The sequence below is a fragment of the Vipera berus genome (assembly GCF_964194415.1).
Source record: "Vipera berus genome assembly, chromosome: 1".
Taxonomy (NCBI): domain Eukaryota; kingdom Metazoa; phylum Chordata; class Lepidosauria; order Squamata; family Viperidae; genus Vipera; species Vipera berus.
The window spans coordinates 181,688,298-181,714,709 of NC_138202.1; the positions used below are offsets into that span (position 1 = coordinate 181,688,298).

Consider the following 26,412-nt stretch of genomic DNA (forward strand, 5'->3'; position numbering starts at 1 on the left):
CAGTTCTCTTTATCCATGGGAAATCTGTGGTTTAGGATTTCCCCCCCCAAGATTTTATGCATAGCTTTTCGTGGATTTTAAGCATCTGTAAAATGCAGGATGGGCTCTTTCATAATATCTGCAGCTGTTTGGCTGGAATGGATCCCTGTAAATAAACAGAGCTATCTGTACTTTATCATACAAAACTCTAATTCTTCCCTAATCCATCACCCAAAAGAAACCAAGGAACGTGATTGCACCTATTATGCATTATTACTCTACTCACTGCATCCATTACAGGGATAGTCACTAAATATCTCTAATCCTCAAAATATTGTCCAGATGTGTTCTTAAGGATCACCCAGACCTCTAGTTTAATCACATTCTGTTCCTAAAAGGGAAGCAGTTGCAAAAACTGCTTCCCCCATACACCTTATGCATAAATCTTTTATTTAATCAATTTTAGAATCTGGCCACCCTTAAATCTTGAATTAGAATCTGATCTGTGTGGTCCAATTCACATCCCTAATATACAAACATCCTAACTGAAATGAGCTTTTACAAAAGCAAAACAAAAGCCACAGAGGGTGATTGTTGGCAAAGGAAAAGAAAAAGAAAAAGTTCCCTTGAAAGAAACTAAAAGCCTAACTAACAAAAAGTAGTAGAATAAACAGAAAGAAAGGTAAAAAGTCAAAAAGGTTGAGAAAATTGAGTTCAAGATTATACAAGAGGAAGAATAAATTTGAAAATTGGGAAGAACGAACCAAAAAATATCCCACCCTAGTTCTTAATTACTCTAATTGGATGCCATGCTTCAGTGGCAGCTCTCCAAGGGCATAATGGCTGCCCTTTTTTTCAATGTGTTAGCCATAATTAATAATGCTGTAGTAATTAGAGGAACATAGTCTGATGAGTCCTGTAGTTTTCAAAAAGACTCAGGGGGACTAGGGACTTGGCTTCTGTTGGCAATAACAGCATTCAGTTCACTAAATTACAATTTCAAACGCATATTTATCAAGTCAGTGTTCTCTATTAGTGATGATAAAAACTGGATGACTATATTTTCTTCGGAAATATCACATACAAGTGTGATAAATCCAACCTTGACCACATTCCTTCTGCTAGGCTATTTGTTTGAACAAGTATATCAGATCAAAATCCAGACCCAAGATTTCTCCCAAGACTCAGCAATCTGATGAAACCCATTCTTGTTTCAGAATTCAGGAAAAATAAAGACATAGCCATTCTCTGTTTCTCAGGGAGCCCTACCATGCATATCCTTAAAAATGAGGATCCCCAGTAAGTTTAGGTAGATAAAGTTTTAGGTAGCATTCTTTTATTTTTATGAAGCAAGTGCTGTCTTTTCTCTTCAATGAGCATCCTGAGATGGTAACTGGTGTTGCTCCAGTCTTTTTCCTAGTCTTTTTTCCTTTTTCCTACACACGCACACACACACACACACACACACTATAAATGTCTATACATTGCCATATATTTCATTAAGCATCTTAACAAATACAAAAGGTGGCTATGTAAATGGAAACCTTAAAAATGGAAATAAATGTATGGAGTTCTTTGCTAAATCTAAGTGTCCAAAATTACCATGCTTCAAAAGATGTACAATATAATGGCTGCATATTCACTAGTTGCTTTCTCAATTCATTGGACCAAGATAGCCCTCCCTCTATCCCCATTCCCACCTTATTATAATGTGTTTTTTTTTCCCCTTGGAGGCAGGGAAGTATGAATTCTTAGTGTCTTTAATCCCTTGCCCTATTTATGTGCTGTCCCTTAGTTCTGCAAATGATTTGTCCTGATCTGGGGCAATGACTCCTCTTTGGTATAAGCCTTCTTCCAGGCTTAAGCAAAGGCTGATTTCACCCCAAAGCCCCACTGAGTTTCATCCCTTTTGGCTCTCCTGCCATCTGGTCTGTGCTTTCCCGTCACTCTTCCAGGGAGTTTAAAGAACCACTAGGGATGCAGCATTTCTGGCTATAGCCTCACTATTACTGAACACCCTTAGAAGAAATGCTTTTATTGGCCTTTTTGGTTTTCCAGAAACAGGGAAGAAATTATTCATCTCAGCCTATTAATGGAATGATATAGGCCTCCCAGACTCACTTATATGAAAAAGATAGCTATATAAAAGAAACAAATTTTTAAGGGAAATTTGGCAAGGAAAGGAATTCTTTTTGGCTCCCCCTCTGCATCACCTCTCTTTTTGTTTTTGTATTTGTTTTTGTCATTTTTATTCTTCAAATATAAATATATATATAATAAGATAAATAAGTTTATAAAGGGCTACTGCTTTACATTATTTTTTTGCCATCACTAGACTGGGATCTAACTGGATGGTGAGTTGCTTGCCTAATGCAAAGATGGCAGAGGGAGGATCCAAAAGTACAATCCTCAAGCTTTTAGATTAAAACTCCACAGAAAGGGGAAAATGGTAGGATTGATTCATACCTCATAAACAACATCCTTTGGAGCTAAATGGGAAGAATATCACTGAACTAACTGTAGAACTGGATACTGTAGTTTTTTGGCTTCATGCTTCTTATCAGAGTGCCTCCATAAGTAAACTCTGCTTTGGTAAACGAACTCTCCCAGAGTGGCAATTAAAATAGCCTTTAGTCCTGCTCCTTACTAGCTTAAGTATGTTGTTGGTGCAGCATAATAATTATACAATTAGCCTTATCATGGCATGGAGTTTGGGAATAGAGACATCTTGAACTTTCAAGTATGAGCAGCTGATAGATGACCATCATTAACCTCATCCTTTGTACACTCCCCAGCAGGCTTTTCATAAGCTGCAATCCAGAGCTGCTTAATAAAAAAGAAAGACTTTGAACCACAGCTACATCCCTTCACCTCTTCTCAACCTTTCTGCTCACCTTTGCTTCCTCCTACTGCACACACAGACTGCCCATCTTTCACTCCAGGCTGCTTCAAAATAATGAAAGCTGCTTTTAACTAGCCTGCTTATCAATCAAATGCTGCCAAGGAGAATAAAAGAAAAAAAAGGCTCTGCTCTAACAATACAGCCAAATGGCTCTAATCTTAGAAAACTATTTTAACTGTGAAGGCTTGTTCTCTCTGTGCCAATCACTGTGGCTGCTGATTCACACAGGAGAGGTGTAGGAAATGCTATAATGTTCCTTGAACTTGATTTTTAAGCTAGTGTAACTATGGAAATCCTCTTGAATACTAGGTGAGTATCTTGATCTCAGTTTTAACATATATAGAGATATGGTAATCTGAAAGTAACAGTTAAGTTTTGTAAGGTTAACTAATTTCATTGTTTTTTTTTCCCCTTAGGGGCATCAATTCCATGCATTTGTGCTATACCTTCCCTTGATGGATGTGGTATGACAGCAGCAGTTCAGTACAACATAACATACAGTTTTCATCAGCTTCCAGAACAACAAAAAGAACATGTTTTGAATGTCTTACACCTCAAAACTGTATGTACAGTAGACTAAAATTGGAAACAACCCATTATCTGCAGGTTGCAATGCTGAGATCTAGTAGGAAAATACTCAAGTGACTTGGGATAGTCCTATAGTCCTTGGATAAGTCCTACAGATAGGTGATGTCTTCAAGAATTCTGACATTTCCTGCTAATTTTGTGATGTGGAAGGCAACATTCTATAAGAAAAAAAGTAGCATGTTCAATGAATTCATGAATGTATGAAAACTAGTGGATTTATTATAGTACTATAGATGCCTAAACAATGCATCTCCATTTTGAGTTGCAAATTAAAAAAAAAGTTCTGTTTTAAATTAAAGGGGAGCAAGCGCCATGAAACAATAATGGTCTCACTTTTTTCTGAGGGAAAAAATGATTCCACATGTTTTAGGCTAATATTATTGTACTTTGTCTCCCAACTGACACAAGGTTAATGTAATTTTGGAATTCTTTTCTATCTAAAAGATGTTAAAAGGATATCCCCTAGGATCCCACTGGCTTTCCAATGTACAAAATTGCTTATCACTCTGGCACCTTGTTCTTTTTGTTATTATTACTATTACTGTATTCTTATACAGTTACAGAATTATTGGATTACAAAATATGAAAGGAGGGTTGATAATCTCTTAGGGAAAAAAGGATCAAAATATTATTTCAGTATAGCATATAAATACTTAAAGCAGTTACACATGCCCTCATACAAAATTGGAATAGGACAGAAGTTTCAAAATCAGATTCCAGTTATCATAATCTAGCCATGATGCTAAACCATGGAAACAGCTTATTTCATCATTTCACCTCATTCATATGAAGTTCAGCCTTTTTGAGAATATGAAGCACTTTGCAGAGGACACAGTATAAATGAAATCTAAGTTCTTACTGCAATGAGAAAGTCCATGTCTGTGCAACAAACTGACAAACTTGGTAATGTTACATACCTCAAACCAAGAATTTGCATACATCTCATATGGATCTATCCTAAGTTTAACATGCTTGCCCTTTTAAGAAGGTACCTAGCTTAACAATTAACCAGTGTGATGGTTACAGAAATATCAAAGCCACTATACCTTGGCTTTGGGGAATAAGACAGTGGATGTTAGGAGGAGTCCTTCTATTCTACCACTCTTACTATAGCTTAGTATCAACAGTAGAGACCTTCATGTTTCTGAGTTCTATAGTCTATTCTATAACCCCAATGAACTCAATGTAATTTGTTTCAGAACAGGCAAGAACAGATTGCATTAGGAGTCCAATGGCATATCAAAACACATAAAACAGTTTTTTGTAAACTTTTGTAAACAGTTTTTTGTAAACTTTTCTGGGAAATGAAAACTTCTGGCAAATGTATTACAATTCCTCTTTTGTTTTTAAAACATATAAACACCATTGATGTACAAAATGACAAAAAAAATCTCAATCCTAAATGGATAATCTTCAATAATATTAACCAATTACCCCATTCCAAGAATGATATTGTCAGAAGCATATTGCTCCTGGCAGAATGAGATTGTTTCTAGTACTTGTAGCTTTTCATACACAATTTGAGACAGCTGGAAAGGAATTTTCATGCCAAATAATTTCTCTGAACCAGAGCTTTAATAAATAACACTGCACAAAAGCAGACAAAGACAGACACAGTAGGGCTGATGTCTACTACAGCAAAGATAACCTCATTTTAAACCATTCACAAAACAAAATTCATAATAAAAGTAAAGACCTTTTGTTTCTTCTTCTTCAACCTCAGCACAGAAAATTGTCACCAGAAACTGATGTAGACAAAGATACAGTTAATAGAAAACAAACACCCAAAACAACTTAAGACCATACAAATAACTGTCTGAAAGGGTCAGTGATATTTTGGATTGTGCTCTGAGCAGCTTCTAGACAGGCACAATAAATTTTGCTGAACTGCTTTAGGTAATCTACACTTGAGAGTAAATCCTGTGCAGTTTGGAAAAACAACTTTTGCCATGTACTCCAAAACTGAATAGTTTTGTTTACCGCCATCAATAGAAATAATATTCAGAAAAGCTAGATTCTAATAAGGTTTACTGAATTATTCATCAGTTTGTACTTTAACTTCAGAATGGTTATGTAATTAAATTGTATGAAAATTAACAGTATCTGTTTTATGACCAGCTTCTAGTCATTGACTAGAGCTAAAATGTAGATTAGGTGTGCTCTAAAGGTTGACTATAACAAGCCAAGTATCCAGTCATTGGGTACTGTAAGTTCAGGAAATATAACCATAAAAGGTCTTCAGGACAGTTAGAGTTACCAAGGGGACTATTGCTAGCTCCTGTATTTATCTGACCAAGCCCAGGAAAGTCAAAGGGCTCAGCTGAGCACACATACTCCATTGCTCCCTCCTACCTTATGTGACTGCTGTAAGAACTAGTTGGAGATGTTACCAGAAATTTGGAATAATTTTTCTTACTAATTCAAAACCAATCTTAAAGCTCTATCCTCATTTGTTATTCTGGAGCCTCATTCCAGATTATGGTGCCAGTAGGTACACAATTTAAAAATTTAAAGGCATTTGTCCAAAATAGCTTTAGAAGAAAGGAAGGGAAATATTAAATCCAGTTATCAATAGGTCTGTCTTCAACTTTGAGCAATACTTCTGATCACAGCCTTATTTCATCTGCTGGAATAGATCTGAAATATAATAATTACAAATCCCTAAATGACCTCTTACAGTAGCTTAAAAATAAGGGAGAAGAACGACTGTATCACAAATGCCCTAATCCCATTTAACAGAGCTGTTGTAAGGGAATGTGATGATTGATGTTATCTAAAATAACCAAGAGATCCAGGTAAATAATCAGGGCTATGCTCGTCTCTCTTGTTTCCCATACAGATCAGATACAAAGTCAATCAAGGATGAAGTCAGATTGAAATGAATGCAGAAAATCCTTTTCATCCAAGCACTATTGAAGTTGATCACTTGCCGTCTGTTTGACCACCTCACCCCAAAGTCAGTATTAGTCTTTTGGAAGAAAATATCCAAATGGAAGAGCCTAGGGAACATTTTTGAGGAAGGGATGCAGAAGTTCACTTCTGGTATAAACATCTTATAAACAGGCATTCACAACCCACTTTCTGAGGCTGCAGTATCAGAAATTAATCTTACACAATTGGTCCAGAAGACATTCTAATATGTCATTCTTTTCACATAATGTGACCAGCAGTGGTCACAGCAGAATGCCAGGGCAAGGAGAGCAGATCCGACTGAGGAAACCAGGTCACAGTGTCAAAATGCAATCCACTTGCAAAGTTGAGTGCACAAAAAGAGCAAGATTCTTCTAGAAACCCCTGAATGGCACTCAAGTCAGATGTTTTACTATTTAATTTTCTAATCAAGCAGACTTGATTTGAGAAATTGTGAATTGAATATTACAATGAATCCCCCCCCAAAAAAAAATGTTTGAGACATTTTTGTGCAAAATCAAAAAATACAACTTTTTTGAGCTGAACTGCTTGGCCCAAGTATAAAATCCAAAAGATAACTGCACTTGGATTGATTGTAGACAAGTTGAAATTTTTAGCATTCCTTACATGCAATAAACTATTTTCTTTGCAAACCAGAAAAGCAAAAATAGGGAAAAAACATGAACATATATAGTATATATAACATACAGTAGTTATGTATATTAACAAATATAGTACATAACATACAGTAACTGAATATATGAGCAATTTTTCCCAAATATTTTCACTAAGAAAAACATTTCTGTGCACATTTCTTTCCTATATATGCTCTGAACTATAACATTGAAAAGTACAGGTATTACAATATAATACCATTTCAATTCATGTATTAGTATAAAATAGTTAAATTGTAATTAAAATCAGAAAAGATAAAGATGATCATTCACTACTACAATATATCACTTAATATTATTATTGAAAATAATAATAATTCCTCTGGATTCCTTTGTCAAACTGTTCAACTAGTTTCAAGCATAGGTGGTCAAATTTGTCAAAATGCAACTATTTCTTCTATACAAAAATTTCTCTATAATCCAGAAATCGTGAATATCTTCTTTTTAAAATTATATTCTATTTGACCAGGGTTCCCCAATCCCTGGGCCATGGCCTACTACCGAGTCTTGGCCTATTTGGATGTGGGCTCCACAAGCGGTGGCCAGCATGCATGCATGTGTGAGCAGCTCAATTTGCACAAGTGGTTGGCTGGCACATGCACACACGTGGACACAAGTCAACTTGTACAGGTCGAGTTGCACATGCATGTGTGCCAGCCCGCTGCTCTTGCAAGTTGAACTGTACATGTGTGTGAGCATGCCAGTCAGCCTCTCACACAGCCCAGTTCCCCTGTCCCTACCTGCAGAGCTGCCAAGGTGAAAGATTGGGGACCGCTTTATTACACAATTTCAAAAAGTCATAATTTGGCACATACTGTTTTTTCTTTAGAAGAATAACTACATCAGACTAAAAATGAAGGGTATAATACTCAACAAAAGAAAAAAAATTACAACTTAGTAAAAAAATTGCAATTTCCATTTGTCTTTTACAATTAAAACCATGTAATTCATAGATTAGCATAACACTACAAAATAATGGCTTACCTTGGCTATCTGAACACACCAGTTCAGCAAAACCTGGGAACCAATATTATCTTTATGTTCATGCACGTAGTCTAATAAGCAACCATGGGGCATCAGCTGAGTAACTAGCTGGATGGTGGGGCTCAAACAGACCCCTAGTAACCGAACCAGATGTGGATGGTCCATACTTGCCATTATAAGTGCTTCCTAAAAGAAAAGGCAAAAATTGAAATTACAGCTCAGTGTTCTAATACAAAGGATATTCTCTGCTTCCAGTTAAGTACAGAATTGTTAAATAAGAAATTCAGAAAAGTCCATTTTCTCCCCTGTGAGCCAGCACATTCTTTTAAGATCTTCATCTTATAGCAATGCTCATATTACTATCTGATAATAGGGTCTATTCTGCTGATGCTAACCTGATTATAGAATATTGTTCCCAGAGATACTTGGCTGCCCTTATTTTAGTACCTTTTATTCTCTTAATCATTTCATGGATGATTAATTTTATTTCTTTCTTTGAATTATATTGCTAATGTTTTTGTAATGTGATTTTTAATAGTTTATTCTTTTTGTATTATTTAAGGATATGTGGATTAGTTTAAATCCCAAACTACCACTGTTGCATATTGTTCTTTCCATCAATTTTCTTAGAATTTTTAAAAAGAAAATCTTCATATGTTCTTGTAGAAAACCTTGCTGAATAGACACTCTTTTAATGGAATTTCTTCAGAGAAAGCAGATTTCAGCAAAACTATTTCTTGTTTGCTTGTTGAGTGTATAAGTTGCCTCAATCCTCCAACCAACTCCAAGCAGTGTATAGCATATTAAAACAATAAAACAAGTAATAAACAACAATATAGTACTACTTTGGGGAAGAAACATCAGTAAGAAATAAAATCCCAGTATCAGTACAGGGTCACCCTGTCCCAGGACTTGCTGAAAGAGCTAACCCTAACCCTAACCCTAACCCTACTGCTAAATGAGTTGGGGGTGGGGTTATCTGAGAGGGCAAGGATGGCCACAGAGAAGTCATCTCTCCAAGATCCCAGAAAAATCAAGTTTCAATACTGTTCATGTTTTTATCCGATTGCAAAAAAAATGTATTTGTCAAGAAACCAAAACATATAAACTCCTAGGTACAACCCAATTTAGAAGTACAACTTAGATATTTTGGCATTTTGATTAGTTACACAATTTTCTTTTAAAGAACTCTATTTGGATTTTTCTTCATGACTGAAGGAGAAAGAACTATGTACAATATTAATTGCATTCCCATGATATCCTAATTCAAGTTTACCGAATTTATAAAACAGATTCTCATCTATTATTGTTCCTTCACCTCCAAAGCACAGATATAGCATGATATTCTTCATTTTGCAGCACTAGGATCTACATTGGATTCACTGATTAACAGTTGGGTAAATATTCAGTTTGGAGATTTGAAGGATTCATAGAATTCTGTGGATCAAAACAAAATTAATCTGACTGAATAAAAAGCTTAGAGAAGTTTTTAAAAGAACACCTACAAGAAATGGGCAAACAATAAAGACCCCGCAGATGAAGTCACAAAAAAATTATTTTTATTTTTATTTTAATTCCATTTATATCCCGCCCTTCTCTGAAGACTCAGGGCGGCTTACAAGCTTAGCAGTAGCCTTCATTCTATGTATATGCCTGCTTATTAGGGCTTTCACACACCCCCAAGCAGCATTATTACAAAGTCAGCTTATTGCCCCCAACAATCTGGGTCCTCATTTTACCTACCTCAGAAGGATGGAAGGCTGAGTCAACCTTGAGCCTGGTGGGATGCGAACCTGCACTAATTGCAGGCAGCTGGTGTTACTTAAGGAGGCATTAGCCCACTGCTCCACCAAGGCTCTTAAAAATAAATATTTGTAATGAGTTGAGATCAGTAAAGAAGAATAAAAAAGGCATCTTTAGGTATGTTCAAAATAAAAGGGGAAAATAGATATACAGCCTTGGTGGAGCAGTGGGCTAATGCCTCCTTAAGTAACACCAGCTGCCTGCAATTAGTGCAGGTTCGCGTCCCACCAGGCTCAAGGTTGACTCAGCCTTCCATCCTTCCGAGGTAGGTAAAATGAGGACCCAGACTGTTGGGGGCAATTAAGCTGACTTTGTAATAATGCCGCTTGGGGTGTGTGTGAAAGCCCTAATAAGCAGGCATATACATAGAATGAAGGCTACTGCTAAGCTTGTAAGCCGCCCTGAGTCTTCGGAGAAGGGCGGGATATAAATGGAATTAAAAAAATAAAAAAATAAAATAAAAATACCAGCTGCTAATGAAGATGGCAAAATGGTAAATAAAAATCAGAGCTATCCAACTCTTACTTTAGTTCAGTCTTTTCTAATAAAAGTCATGGTTAAGAGAAAAGTGTGAAGAGAGAATAGAAGAGCAGGACTTCCTACTTTGAGAATTTTAAGCTACCTTCTTACAGTTATCCTCAACCTACAATCATAATTGGGCCTGGAATTACAGTTGTAAGTCATCTCAGTCATTAAGCAGGATGTGCTGTGCAAGATTTTGTTCAGTGAACCATGGTGGTAATTAAGTAAATCCATTGTCCACAATGGGTCTTTTTTACCAGCAACTGGAAGAAAATACTGGTCTCTGGCAAAAATGTTATAAATTGCAGTCATGTGACCATACATGGTTGCTAAGTATCCAAAATGAGATCATGCGACTACAGGGGTGATGGTGCAGAACTTCAAATCTGGATTGCAAGTAGTCCTGGGGATGACTTTGGTGACTTTAAACAGTTGGTAAATGACCTGTCATAATTTGAGGACTAATCTTGATTTCAGCAAAGCATATGACAAAGTACTCCAAGATATACTGTCTAGCTAGTGTGTGCTAGATGGCATCATGATTAAATACAGTGCTGGGTTGAAAATTGTACTGAGAGAGAACTTAAAAAATAGAGATCAAATAAATGCAACAAGGATCAGTCAAAAGCCACCCTATTCATTAATGTTTGGGATAAAGTGTTGGAAGGAATGCTCATCAAAGTGTATGTGATACAACATTCAGTTAGGAAACAAAAATCATTGTACAGGTATAGCATTGGCTTGAAAAAGAAGAAAAAATACTGGAATAGAAGTTGATTATCAATCCAGTATAAGTACTGCTATTGCTACACAAAATTCTAGGCTGCCAAAGTACAAATTTCAATTTACAGGAAGTAATCATTCCTTTTCATTTTACCTGTTGGACACTATTTCCAGAACCTTACCCTACTGTGGGCTTTATAATTTAAAAAAAGTATTCAGCAAAGTTCCACAAAGGATCAGCAAAGATGGTTGGGGATTAGAAACTAAACCTATGAAGAAAGATTGATAAAAATAGTTAAACACCTTGTATGATGTCAGATAAAAAGATGAGACTTGTTCTCTCATTCCAGTGCATAGGACATGATTTGGATTTAAGATACAAGAAAACAGATTCCAATTGAATGTTAGGGAAAAAAATTCATAAGAGTTAGAACAGTGTGACAATGAAACTAATTTTCCAGAGAGGATAGCAATAACTTCTTAGTCAAGTAAGTCAACGAAAATAAAGACATGAAAGAAGAAAAGAAAAAAGAAATATAATTATAATTAAATAAAATCAACTTGATTAACCGAATTGAATGAATGATTAAAGTAGGATCAGACCTAATTCACATAGATCTATAAATGACTGTATCTAATATTTGTACTATAAAGGGGTAGAAAGTGAGGATTCCTCTATAAGAGAGGAACTATGATGTGACTTTATTTCATATGAACACCTCAAATCTTGATTCACTAAGCATAAACATATTTCATAATAACCACTCCTTCTGCAAAATTATAATAATCTTCACCACCTTCATAAATACAAGACGGAAGGGTGGAAGAGAACAGAAAAAAAAATTACGGGGTGAGGTGGTAGAGGCAGTTGAATTAGAATTACACAAAATTGCTCATCCAAGTACAAAGAGGATTTGAAACAAAATTGCTGGATATTTGCATAATAGTTTTATATAAAAAAGTAAATGAACAAGACACTAATTATAAGGAGGGAGATATAACAGATGTCTTAACCTTTTATCTTTTGGAAATCTTTTTGAGATTGTGTAAAGCTTTTTTTCATGGTTTGGAGGGGTAGCTTAAGATCCAAGCATAACTAATGGCAAGGAATGAGTGGGGTGATGAGAAGTAGAAGCAGAAAGAACAGATCCATTAAAACCATTTGTTCTTTGTTAAAATTAATATTCCATTCTTTTGTCAATCCTATATGAGGTCTAGAAGAAATATTAGCATCTCTTTATGAGCATCTCTTTCCATTCCACTGCACCTTAATAATTGAATGAGTATTTTTGTTTTAAATTGCCAGTCCCCTATCTGTAGACCAATCAGAACACAGAGCGGCAGAAGAATCCTGCAGCCTTCCATCTGCGAGCAATGAACCCTGCCATTCTTTAACTTTTAGCCAAAGATGGAATAACAGCTGCTACTGGAGGGCTAATTTTAGGATTGCCTTGTCTGTGTGCGTTTGTGTGTATCCTTTTAACTATTGTTAACATTGAACAGATACTATTAAACCAGACTGCCTTTCTCTTCTCATTCTGATGTGTTTTTTTAAAAAAATAACTGTCAACACCATGCTGATCTAATATGCCACCACACAACCACAATTCAGAGTTCAGTTCTGCTCATCCTCATGCAAATCACTTTGACAATAAACATACAACTGGAAAGAATATTGAGGTGCATCAGGAATAGTCCAAAAATCAACAGCAATAGATGTTATTCCAAAATCTAAAAGAACTATTTTTTCATGTTGCTATGACAACGAAGGTTTGCTTTTATTGGAGAAGAAAATATCAGCTAAACTTGCATGCAAAAGAATATGAGAACTGCTATCTCTATTTCTCAACAAAACATATAAAGAAGATCTTGCATTGCTACATATGACCTTGAACTCTCATTGAGCAACATACAAGGACCTGCCAATACGTTTGTCAATCTTGAAGAAAGTTCAAGAATGATGTAGGCCAAATAGATCTGCTGCAAATCCTAGCCAGACAATGAGAAGCATGAAGCAAACAAAGGAATAGAAGCCCAAAGGGACATGGAGAAACGAATGGAGATGACAAACACAAGGAAGCAAATGAAGCAATAAAATAGACAAAACAGAGCCTAAAGAAAAGGCAGGCTGCATAAAGGCAACTGGGAATGGGAAAATGTAGTTAGTGTTTGTCCCCATACAAAATGTTTTGCTTTTGGGGAATGTTTCTATATATGCTACTACTCTGTGGTATGTTCAGTGTGATGGTGGCAATTCTTTTAGTGAAACTTCCATTAAGACCTCCAAAAGATTGTTGTACAATTCCTCTGTTTTTATTAGAATGTTAATAAATTCCCAGATACATCCACATAATTAACTTGGTAGCAAGCAGTAGTGGTTTGCTCCTGCCTTCTTCTGGGCCAGAATGGTTTTAGGTTGGTTGAGTTTTTTAAAGTCTATAGCTCTCAATCTCCTTGTGTTCTTCCATCCAAGTACTCACAGGGAGAGACAGCTTGTTGGGTCAGCCTGCTCTAAGCATTTGATTAATCCAGTTGAATTTTAGAGGCAGCTTAGAGCTTTTCCTGAGGACTTGGTGAGCAGTTCAGCTGAGGCTCTAATTCAGTCTAGACTAGGTGGGTGACTGAGGCATTGGACCATATTGTCCCTGTGTGGTCTCTCCCTGGGTGCCCCTTGATTTTCTGATCAGCTGTGGGACATGAAGCACAAGAAGATGCCTAGAGTGCCATGGGAGGAAGATAAAGAGTAAAAGATAAAGATCTCCCAGTGGCTTTCAATACATGTTCTTCTGGACTACTTTCAAGAGCTTGGAATGGGGGACACTGTTTTATAGTGTCCGGTTTCAATCAGTATTGACAGGGGTGATATGTTGCACCTGCACTGTATCACAAAATACCACTCTATCCCCCCAATTCTTTAAAATCTATGTGGAGCCACTGGGCCAGGTGATCTGTCAGTTTGGGGTCAGATATCATCAATAAACCGATGCTATCCAATAATGCATCTTGCCCCAGGCCAACCAAGTAATGCTGTCAAAGTCCTGACCACAGCATGGAGACTGTGTGGGCCTGGATGGAGAAGAATAGATTTATGTTCAATCCTAACAAGATCCAGTGACTTTGTTTGACCTTTCCCTCCAAGTTCTGGGGATATTCCACCTTTAGTTTTCATAGGAATTCCCCTTCTCATATCATATTGATGCACAATTTGGGATCCTATTGGACTCACAGCTCCTACTTGAAAAACAGGTGGTAGTTTTTTGCCAAGAGGGCCTTTGCACAGATTCATTGGGGTGTCAGGTAGCCTCAAAATTGCTCAAATCATGCTAACTCAAAATTGAGAAATTAAATTACTTGTTGTTGTTGTTGTTGTTGTTGTTGTTGTTGTTAGCTGCGAAGTCGTGTCCGACCCATCGCGACCCTATGGACAACATTCCTCCAGGCCTTCCTGTCTTCTACCATCTTCTGGAGTCCATTTAAGCTCACGCCTACTGCTTCAGTGACTCCATCCAGCCACCTCATTCTCTGTCGTCCCCTTCTTCTATTGCCCTCGATCTTTCCCAGCATTAGGCTCTTCTCCAGTGAGTCCTTCCTTCTCATTAGGTGGCCAAAGTATTTGAGTTTTAGCTTCAGGATCTGGCCTTCTAAAGAGCAGTCAGGATTGATCTCCTCTAGGACTGACCGGTTTGATCGCCTTGCAGTCCAAGGGACTCGCAGGAGTCTTCTCCAGCACCATAGTTCAAAGGCCTCAATTCTTTGGTGCTCAGCCTTTCTTATGGTCCAACTTTCACTGCCATACATTGCAACTGGGAAGACCATAGCCTTGACTATACGCACTTTTGTTGACAGGGTGATGTCTCTGCTTTTTAGTGTGCTGTCTAGATTTGCCATGGCTTTCCTCCCCAGGAGCAAGCGTCTTTTAATTTCTTGGCTACAGTCCCCATCTGCAGTGATCTTGGAGCCCAGGAAAACAAAATCTGTCACTACCTCCATTTCTTCCCCATCTATTTGCCAAGAATTGAGAGGGCCAGATGCCATGATCTTGGTTTTCTTAATGTTAAGTTTCAACCCAAGTTTTGCACTCTCCTTCTTCACCCGCAACAAGAGGCTCTTTAGTTCTTCTTCACTTTCTGCCATTAGAGTGGTATCATCTGCGTATCTTAGGTTGTTGATATTTCTTCCGGCAATCTTAATTCCAACTTTTGATTCATCTAGCCCTGCCTTTCTCATGATGTGCTCTGCATATAAGTTAAATAGGCAGGGCGACAGTATACAGCCTTGCCGGACTCCTTTCCCAATTTTGAACCAATCAGTGGTTCCAAGTCCAGTTCTCACTGTTGCTTCTTGACCCGCATATAGGTTTCTCAAGAGACAAATAAGATGGTCTGGTACTCCCATCTCTTTAAGAACTTGCCACAGTTTGTTATGATCCACACAATCAAAGGCTTTAGCATAGTCAATGAAGCAGAAGTAGATGTTTTTCTGGAACTCCCTAGCTTTCTCCATGATCCAGCGTATGTTGGCAATTTGATCTCTAGTTCCTCTGCCTCTTCGAAATCCTGCCTGTACTTCTGGTAGTTCTCGATCCACATACTGCTGAAGTCTAGCTTGTAGGATTTTAAGCATGACTTTACTAGCATGAGAAATGAGTGCAATGGTGCGATAGTTTGAACATTCTTTGGCACTGCCTTTCTTTGGAATTGGAATGTAAACTGATCTTTTCCAATCCTGTGGCCACTGTTGAGTTTTCCAAATTTGCTGGCAAATTGAGTGTAGCACTTTTACTGCACTGTCTTTTAAGATTTTGAATAGTTCAGCTGGAATACTGTCACCTCCACTAGCTTTGTTGTTGCTCAGCTTTTCTAAGGCCCACTTCACCTCACATTCTAGGATGTCTGGCTCGAGGTCAGTGACCACCTCATTGTGATTATCTGGGACGTTAAGCTCATTCTTGTATAGTTCTTCTGTGTAATTTTGCCACCTCTTCTTAATCTCTTCTGCCTCGGTTAGGTCCCTGCCATTTTGGTCCTTTATCATGCCCATTTTTGCATTAAACGTTCCCTTCATCTCTCCAATTTTCTTGAAAAGATCTCTGGTCCTCCCTATTCTATTGTTTTCTTCTATTTCTTTGCACTGTTCATTTAAGAAGGCATTCTTATCTCTTCTAGCTATTCTCTGGAATTCTGCATTCAATTGGGCATATATGTTTTTCTCCCTTGCCTTTTGCTTCCCTCCTTTCCTCAGCTATTTACAAAGCTTCCTCAGACAGCCATTTTGCTTTCTTGCATTTCTTTTTCTTTGGGATGGTTTTGGTTGCTACCTGTTGTACAATGTCGCGAACCTCTGTCCATAGTTCTTCAGGCACTCTGTCTATCAGATCTAATTCCTTAAATCTATTTGTCACCTCTACTGTATATTCAACAGGGATATGATTTAATTCATACCTGACTGGCCTAGTGCTTTTCCCTACTTTCTTCAGTTTAAGCCTAAACTTTGCAAGGAGAAGCTCATGGTCTGAGCCACAGTCAGCTCCTGGTCTTGTTTTTACCGACTGTATAGAGCTTCTCCATCTTTGGCTGCAGAGCATATAGTCAATCTGATTTCTGTGTTGACCGTCTGGTGATGTCCATGTGTAGAGCCGTCTCTTGGGTTGTTGGAAAAGAGTGTTTGCTATGACCATCGTATTCTCTTGACAAAATTCTATCAGCCTGTGCCCTGCTTCATTTTGTACTCCAAGGCCAAACTTGCCTGTTATTCCAGTTATCTTTTGGCTTCCTACTTTAGCATTCCAATCCCCCATGATGATAAGGACATCATTTTTTGGTGTTACTTCTATAAGGTGCTGTAGGGCTTCATAGAACCGGTCAATTTCATCCTCTTCAGCACTGGTGGTTGGGGTATAGACTTGGACTACTGTGATATTGAATGGTTTGCCTTGGATTCGAACTGAGATCATTCTGTCATTTTGAGGATTGTATCCCAGTATTGATTTTCCTACTCTTTTATTGACTATGAAGGCTACTCCATTTCTTCTGAGGGATTCTTGCCCGCAGTAGTATACCTGATGGTCATCTGAATTAAATTCGCCCATTCCTGTCCATTTTAGTTCGCTGATACCTAAGATGTCGATGTTCAGTCTTGTCATCTCTTGTTTGACCACGTCCAGCTTTCCTTGATTCATGGATCTTACATTCCAGGTTCCTATGGAGAAAAAATCTTTACAGCATCGGACTTTCCTTTCACCACCAGACATATCCACAGCTGAGTGTCCTTTCGGCTTTGGCCCAGTCGCTTCATTCTTTCTGGCGCTACTAGTACTAGCCCTCTGCTCTTCCCCAGTAGCATATTGGACGCCTTCCGACCTGAGGGGCTCATCTTCCAGCGTCATATCGTTTTGCCTTTTGGTACTGTCCATAGGGTTTTCATGGCAAAGATACTGGAGTGGGTTGCCATTTCCTTCTCCAGTGGATCACGTTTTGTCAGAACTCTCAGCTATGACCTGTCCGTCTTGGGTGGCCCTGCACGGCATAGCTCATAGCTTCATTGAATTACGCAAGCCCCTTCGCCACTACAAGGCAGTAATCCATGAAGGGGATTAAATTACTAATCCTTAATTATTCTCAAGATCAGCCAGGGTCAGCTAAATGGTGCTACCTGCTGGGTCCTTTAGGAAAGGCAGATTCAAACAACAGGCTGGAACTTCTTGCCTTACTGAAATAAATCATTGCCTTCCTGTATTAAATCAAGAAAAGTCCAAACTTGGTTGAGGTTTCCTATGAAAGCTCAATAAATTGACAAGTAAAAAGGTACAGTCTTTTGACATTTGGAGAAAACAATTCATACCTCTTCAAATGTGTGTCAACGCTGCTAACATCAGATGTTCTTACTTTGACAACAGATGGAAATGTAGCCATTTTTTCTCTATTGCTTTTAGAGTTCATTGATGCTGGGAGGGGGAATGTGGATGAGAGTCCAGCTAGTCATAACAATAATAACTCAGCTGTGGGAACTCAAGGTTATTAGGTCCAGAGTTGATAGAGATTTGGTGGGATGAAGAGCTGGGGAGAAAGCCTGTGGTTTGTGTTAATTGGGGAATGTGATTTATGACTGTTAATTGGAGGAGGGAATTGTGCTTTGCTACTTTGTGCCCAGTGGAGGGGAATTCAGTTTTTGGCTTCAACTATGTAGTGCCGATACTTTGTTTCTCGAATAAAAGATTCTTTAAGGAAAACAACGCCTCAAAGTTCTTTTGAAGAGATTCATCTGTCAGAGCCATGACATTGCAGCCCCAAACTGCAATTTTTACCTATCTATCTTGGGGTCCTGAGCCCCAGTCGCTGTCCCTAGAATTGAGGGATAGACTGACAAAGATTTGGGGAAGATCTCACCATGGAGAAGGAAGGAGTGCCTGAAACCAGCATCCCGGCAGTGGCTGCTACCTCAGAGGGGGGAATGCAAGCCAGTGCACCAATGGAGAAGGAACTTTTTCAGGCCTCTCAGTTGGGAGCAAGACTCAATCTGCAAGGACAGCTGATCTGGTTGTCAGAATGGACCTTACCCAGTGGAGACTCTAGACACCTCGAGACGGCCTTGCCATAATCAAGTGCTTCAAAGGTGGATGAGGTCAAGTTGCAAAAAGGGGCTTCCCACACGTCGTGTTCCCTGGACCGGTGGAGAACCACAAAATTGATACCGCTGAGGACTTGTCCGCAGCCCGTAGTCAATCAGTGGAGAAGTTGGTGGAAAGATATGAGGAGCTAGAAATGAGAAGTGGAGAACAACCCTCCCATTCCCCAGGTGCAAGCAATCATGATGATCGGTGAGGCAGCCACTAGCTCATGCCAAGAGGAAGCCCCAGTCCCACCTGTGCAAGTCAGGCAGCTTCCCTGTCCTTGAAGCCACCAACCATGGCCTCCAGCCTTGCGGGGAGAGACAGCTCCAGTCATCACCCCTCCAAAAGCCCTGATCTCCACCAATGAGATAAGAGCCCAATCCGTCATCAGGACAGCCAAACTCCAGATCAACGCACTTACCGGCCACCCAGCCTGTGGCCCATACAGCAATGGAGGATGTTGCAGCCTCCCCAGATGGGAAGTCAGCAATCACTGGGGATGCCACAACTGAACTGGGAGTGGCCACAGCCCCGGAATATGCAACAGCAGATGGGGGCCTTGCAACAACCAGAGGTGATGCAGCTGCCAGGAAGTCTGCAACCACTGGGAGTACAGCAGCACCAGTGGGGCTGGCCGCCTCCTCTGAAAGTACTACATGATCATTTAAACAAAGGGGTTTTGGTGTATCTTGATGACATCCTGATATACAGCACGAATATGGCTGACCACATAAAACTAGTGAGAAAAGTGCTAAAGAAACTGTTGAATGCCAAACTTTATGTTAAACTATTGAAGTACGAGTTTTACCAGACCTGACTAGATTATCTTGGCTACAGAATTTCCAGAGAGGGCATTGAAATGGACCCAACCAAAGTGAAAGCCGTAATTGAATGGCAGCCTCCAAAGACTCGCAAACAGCTCCAGAGCTTTCTAGGATTCAGCAACCTCTACCATCAATTCATCCCCTCCTTTGCTGAAATTGTCCTACACCTTACAGGATTACTAAAAAACAGGTAAAGAGGGAGGAAAGCTGCATCTGGGCCAACCCACTAGCATGGACTATGAACTGTCAAACCACTGTTGAGAATTTAAAAAGACTATTTGTGATCAAACCACTCTTAAAGGATCGTTGCCCAGGGAAGTCCTTTGTGATTCAAGCCAATGCCAGTGACATGGCCATTGGAGCTGTGCTAATGCAAAAGAACCCCATAACCCTGTGCCTACACCTCAAAAAAAATCACTGAATGCAAGAGGAGGTGGGCTGTGTGGTGAAAGGAAGCCTTCACAATCCATTGGGCTCTATTAAACTGGTGACACTGTCTAGAAGGGAGCAAGGTGCCTTTCGAGGTATGGACTGATCACAAAAACCTAGAAGCCCTAAAAACTCCCTGCAAATTGTCCCCGAAACAAGTACGATGGGCGCAGTACTTTAACCATTTTAATTTCACCCTAAACTACACACTGGGTGGAAAAACTTATCTGGTGCTCTATCCAGACTGCCCCAGTACAAAAGCCAGTGTGAAGAGGTTAATGAGGCAATTATCTCCAATCCACAAATGGCTTCTCAACTCACACTCTGCAGAGTCCTACCTTCAAGAGTCCCTAACCCCAATGACCCTAGGGCAAAGAAAATAAAACAAGAGGTCCTCACCGAGCAATGGTTTAAGGACAATCAAACCTCCCTAACATGCAGGGATGGTTTGGCTTACAAGGGGGGAAAGCTATATTTGCCAGAGACCCTCCGCCTTAATGCGCTCTGACACAGCCATGACATAAAACAGGATGGGCACTTTGGATATTTAAAAACACTACACCTCATCCGCTGGCAATTCTGGTGGCCGGAATTGAAATGGGACATGGAAAACTATGTCCAGAGTTGTGCTGTATGTGCCACCATGAAAAGAATTCCAGGGAAACCCCCTGGGTTATTGCAACCAGTGGCAGACCCCTCACAACCATGGGAAGAAATTGCTATGGATTTTATAGTAGATCTACCTGAAAGTAGGGGAAATACGGTCATCTGGACTGTAATAGATCTGTTCTTAAAGCAGGCTCACTTCATTACCTGCAAAGGGCTCCTGTCCGCCCAATGACTAAGCAAGATGTTCCTGAAACACATCTACAGACTGCATGGTGGACCTAAATGAATAATCTCTGACAGGGGGTTGCAGTTCACAGCTAGGATTTGAAGGAGTTTAAATAATTGGCTCATCTCAAGGACTATCATCGGCCTTTCATCCATCTACCAATGGGGCAGCTGAATCTGCGATTCAATGGTGGAACAGTATCTCCAAATCTATGTGGATTATCAACAAATGAACTGGACTGACCTCCTCCCTTTCACAGACATGGCTTACGATAACTCTGTTCACAGCAGCACCAGCTTCATGCCTTTTAAAGTGGCCACAGGAGAAGAGTTCAGCCCAATACCCAAATATCCCCAAGCACCCTCTGCTTCCTAGACTCTTGATCAATGGGTGAGGGGTTGGGAGGAAGTCTGGAAAACCACGAAAACTGCTTTGAAAAAGGCTTTCGAGACATACAAATCAGGCAGATAAAAAAGGGCTCCTCAAAGAACATTCCAAGTTGGGGAAAAGGTTTATCAGTCAACTAAATATTTACATCTTAAGTTACCTAGTAAGTACTTAGGACCCTTCCACATTGTAAAGATCATTAACCCGGTAACAGTGGAATTAAAACTTCCTAGACTCTTAGGAAAAGTTTACCCTGTTTTCCATTGTAGCCTGTTAAAACTTTTTCGGGGTTCCACCTTAAGACCTCCCCCTAAGTAGACATCTGGACCCCTCATAGTGGCAGGAAAGAGTCACTATGAAGTAAAGCATATTCTTGATTCAAGAATTTTTAAAGGAAAATTGCAGTACTTAGTGCAATGAAAGGGTTATCCGTTGTATGAGGCCACCTGGGTGAAATCTAGTGATGTAAAAGCTGACAGATTTATTAATAGGTTCTATAAGAAACACCCTAACAAACCAAGAGGCAAACCCTAACCTGTGCTTTTGTTTACATTACAGGATTTGTCCTTTTTGTAAGATGGGCTGGATGTCAACGCTATTAACATTGGATGTTCTTGCTTTGACAACATATGGAAATGTAGCCATTTTTTCTCTATTGCTTTTAGAGTTTGTTGATGCTGGGAGGGGGAATGTGGATGAGAGTCCAGCTAGTCATAACAATAATAACTCAGCCATGGGAACCCAAGGTTATTAGGATATGTGTGTGTGTGTTTGTGTGTGTGTGTGTGTGTCTGTCTGTCTGTCTGTCTGTCTGTCTGTCTCTTTGTGTCTGTGTCTGTCTGTGTGTTTGTGTGTGTACCATAGGTTGTGCAACAGGAGAAAGATATTCCAATGGGCAGACTTTTTTAAAAAAATATTTTATGGTACGTGCAGGGCTTTTTTTGTCACAGAACACTCAGAATGGAGTTCCTGCACCTTTTTTGGATGGAGCCTTGTAGGGTAGGCAAGGTGGGTTGTATGACATGTGTGAGTTCCGGCACCTTTTTCTTTTACAAAAAAAGCACTGGGTACATGTAATTGCTTCAGTGAAGAAACAAGTTTATGGTGCATATCTGAGGTGCCTTTGGGAAGAAGCAGTTACAAATTGATGTCTCCAACATATTTTTGCTTGCATTTTAAATCTGAGAAACCCTGAAGAACATATCCCTCTAGACCTGATTGTTATAGCTGATGTAGCCAGATGCAAACTAAATTTTGAAATGTATTTAGTTATAAGTAGGTTATTGTTGGATTCAAAAGTGCCCTTTACTGAAAGCTCTAACACAAACTCTCAAACATACTGTCAAGCTAGAATTGACAGAATCAATTGCCTTGTTTTTTGAAGTCTGGCTCAGGGTCAGACTAGAAGTGATCGAGCAAAAGCCTTTGCTGATGACATATACTCCTTCCTCCATATGCCACATCTGCCATGGTGCTTGCCCTCTGGATTATACCACACACCACACACACATACATAATTGAGATCTGACTTGCACTACCCCTGCTGGCCTTTCCCAAGGCATGAAATATGTTTTGCATCTAGTCGGGGGCTCTGTCAATTGGGCTGACTTGCTTCAGAATTATTTTGAATGTGTGATGTTATGGCTGTTCTTGACACTTAGATTGTACTATTTTTCTTAAAAAAATGATTGTCTTTATTCTTTTTTCTTTTTTCATTATTAGCCATGCAGAGTCAAGCAGGGAGGGGGAACATACATTTACCCAGTTAATAAATAGACGGAATTCTAGAATTGGAAGGAGCCTCCTGCTCAGTGATGAATGCCTAGTTCTGCTTGAACTTCGTGAGCACTCACCACTTTCTGTGTAATTGGCTCCATTGTTTCTCTTATTGGATTTTGCCTTCCTTGAACATGAATTCATTATTTTGCATCCCAATGTTTTACAGAATATACAATACCTCAAATAGGGAACCTGCACAACCAGCTTCTCCACTTTATTTTCAGTGCTCCTTGATTCAGGAAAGGACTCATCTTAGTTCAAGGAAGGGGAGAAAGGTTTTGGGGACAGTGGAATGTAGGGATAGAAGGGGAAGAAGGGAAGAGTTCCTGTCACTCCTTTTGAGGTCAAGATCAGTCCCATTGCCTTCCCAGAGCTGATGTGAGTATTCAAACTTTTGCCTCCTAGCCACTTTGTTGAACCTGAAAAAGGATCTCTAGTCCGACTCTCACGGATACATTCAGGCATCTCAGCTAAGCAATTGTCTTTCAGCTCAAAACACAAAACACATGATAGGGCTGTTCCAGAGACTGGTGACACTGCATAAATTCTTCATTCTTTTAAGTGGAAGATAAACAAGAAAATTAGTTGGGTATAACCTTTTGGGAAGTATAACCATGAAAACTTTTTTCCCACCTGCCTTCTCTTTTTACCTTGTAATTTGCAAATCTTTCAAACAAAAATCAACAGGTTTATTACTTGTAATAAATAATAGTATTTTTACACTTGTCCTTTCTAGCTCCTCTGATAATTCCGCATCATAATACCATATCATTTAAGTTTTTATCACCAAGGTCATGGAATCAGCAACAGGATCTTACTCAAAGAACAATATTAATATGATGGCTTCAAGTGTTTATCTTGCAATAAAGACAAGAAAATATGTTCTGTCAAATGTAAAGCAGGAAGGAGGACGAGGAAGAAAATCAACTAGATAATTTTACATGCACAATATTCTTTCAGAGATGGAAGAAACATGAACATGAATCTCTTCTGGAATAACTCCTGAACATTTTGCAAGTTACACCTGTCTGAATAATTCTTAGTCTTCCAATAGCTTGGTATAAAAACGCAAAGAATGCTCTCATTTAAGTTTGCAAGAACTTATTTGCAAGAACTCATACTTTGAGCACAAGGCAGCTGTTCTGTTTTCTCCATGGGAAAAACAGTCAATATTTCCCTATCACATGGTATGCCTTTGCAACTTGATTAATGAACCAGTTGTAAAGTGGTATTGACTGCTAATATCACTCTTATCACAAGCAAATTGGTATTATATCTCCCAGTAATCCCAACATTTTCCTTGAGAAGATAAAATAAATGGGTAAGATAACACTGAGGCCTGGATTATCATTTTGTTACTTTTGTTTCCTAGGAAAGAAATGCTTTCTTTCTCCATAGCATTTTGAAACAAAGCAAAATCCTTTCAATTTTTGTAGAGACAAAATCCCAGTAAAGCGGCCACTATTATTTTTTTAACTACCAATTTTATAATGGCCTGGAATCACTTGTTTTATTTTGAGTTGTAGTGTTATATTTTATTATAAGAAGGTAACAAAGCTTGTTTTATGATAAAAATGGCTATCCAAAAAAAGTGCTATGACTTTTTTCAAACAATATTGTAGAGAATTCTTAAGGCAGATTTCAGAATAGGTGATCAACAGCAAGTTGATTTAAGATGCAGCCTGGATCCATGTTCCTTTTGCTGGAAACAATATCTGATCTCTGGTTCTTGCATGACATTCCTGAGAATCCTGTTCATATAAGAAATTTTAAACGTCTGAATTTTAAACTAGACAACAACCTTGATCTTGCTCTCAGAACCGTGGATTAAATGTGGACTATTTTTCTGTATACTTCTATTAAAAAAAACCCTCTTCAGGCAAGCTTCTGTTTTGTTGGATTTTGCTTGCTGTTATCTTTTCAGCTTGAGGCAAAAAATGGTAATCTCCATAGCAACTATGTTTGAGAGTATATCATTGAAATCTGAAGTAAGACATTATAGGCCACAAATTTCCCCAAATTATTTCCTTTATTCCAGAAAGAAAGTTGATAACATATGTAACAAGCTTCTTTGATCTGTCTTTCTGAATCTGTAGCAAGATCTAGTTCTATAGGACTGGAAACAATCACCATAAATTTGATGTACTTGGATTTTAAATAAGAGGTTCCTTAGTTAATCCATCTTTCAATTGTTGAATTGCAGATTCAGCTGTGCAAGCCAGTGCCAAGTGGCTCATTTTCAAGTCACCAGGTATAGCAGTTCTGAAATTTCTGCATAATTAAGAATAAATATATTGAGACAGCTAAAGGTGGCTAAAAAATGATAAAGCAAATCCAGTTTTGCAGAAATTGGAGCTTGCAGACTTAATTCCATTAGTTGATAAAACAGATAATATCTTCAAGATGAAAATAGTATTAGTCTAGAGCTCCTTAATGGTTGCTATGTATATAGCAATCTTCCATATACCTCACAATGCCAGGAGATCCTGCAGGAGAAAGTCCATCACCTTTTGATAAGCCCCAGGGGATAGTTAATAATCTAAATGGAAATTTATAGAAATTGTAAGAAATACAGCATTTGTAAAGGTTGTCAAATTGTAAGATATTGAATCCAATTTTACTTGTCAAAAACCCTTGGTCGCAACAAATCAGCAAAACTCCATGCACCTTGCAAAGCATCAAAATGTTGCATGTTATTGATAAAGGATGATAGTCTTGCACTATAACTTGTTATGTCCTCTGATCAATACAAAAACAGATTTCATTAGTATCTTCCTTTGGTATTCTATAAGTTGGATGACTTAAAGTAAAATATTATGGTCCCACATTTTCTCTAATTCAACATTCACACCTTTTAGCATGCTCTCTCTCTCTCTCTCTCTCTCTCTCTCTCTCTCTCTCTCTCTCTCTCTCTCTCTCTCTCTCTCTCTCTCTCTCTGTGTGTGTGTGTGTGTGCATGTGTGTGTGTGTATCAGGAGCCATGCTTCAGGTGCAATGAGCTCATCCACCAAAACTCTAAGAATATTCAGCAATTTTGCAAGTCCTTTAAAAATAAGAAGTGGCAAAGTTCCAACTAATCCAGTTGACTCTAAGGATAAGCAGCAGCATATGATGTCACCCACAGAGTTTTCATCCACAGAGAAGAATATCAAGGGCAAAGATAAATTTTCACCCAAGTAATGACTATGGATTTCTGATAACATACTCCAGGCCTGTGCAACATAACATTTGTTTTGCCAAGTGCTTCCAATGCCTCCAGGCCTCTGAACATGGCCAACTTGATTGCTGTGTTACTGAACAGCTTATTGGTGTGCCAGCTATTTCTTTGTGACATGCAATTATTTCTTCAGAATTTACAAAAACAACAAATCCTTTAAAAATCATTTTCCTTGTTTATTGTCCTAACAACCCTTAAAGACTCATTCAATGTATCTGTCTTAGGTTCTGTTTACAAGATGCATCCC

General features: G+C 38.8%; 1 protein-coding gene across 2 annotated transcripts in view; it reads right to left on the bottom strand.

The window, feature by feature from the left end:
• ERBB4 (erb-b2 receptor tyrosine kinase 4) overlaps positions 1 to 26,412 on the bottom strand; it is a gene marked incomplete at both ends in the record, with an annotated part of 1,087,596 nt that overhangs the window by 139,174 nt on the left and 922,010 nt on the right. For both annotated transcript variants that reach the window (XM_081313989.1, XM_081313990.1), the window contains one exon: positions 8,038 to 8,223. In XM_081313989.1, the coding sequence (XP_081170115.1) occupies positions 8,038 to 8,223 (186 nt within the window). The remainder of the gene's footprint in view (positions 1 to 8,037; positions 8,224 to 26,412) is intronic.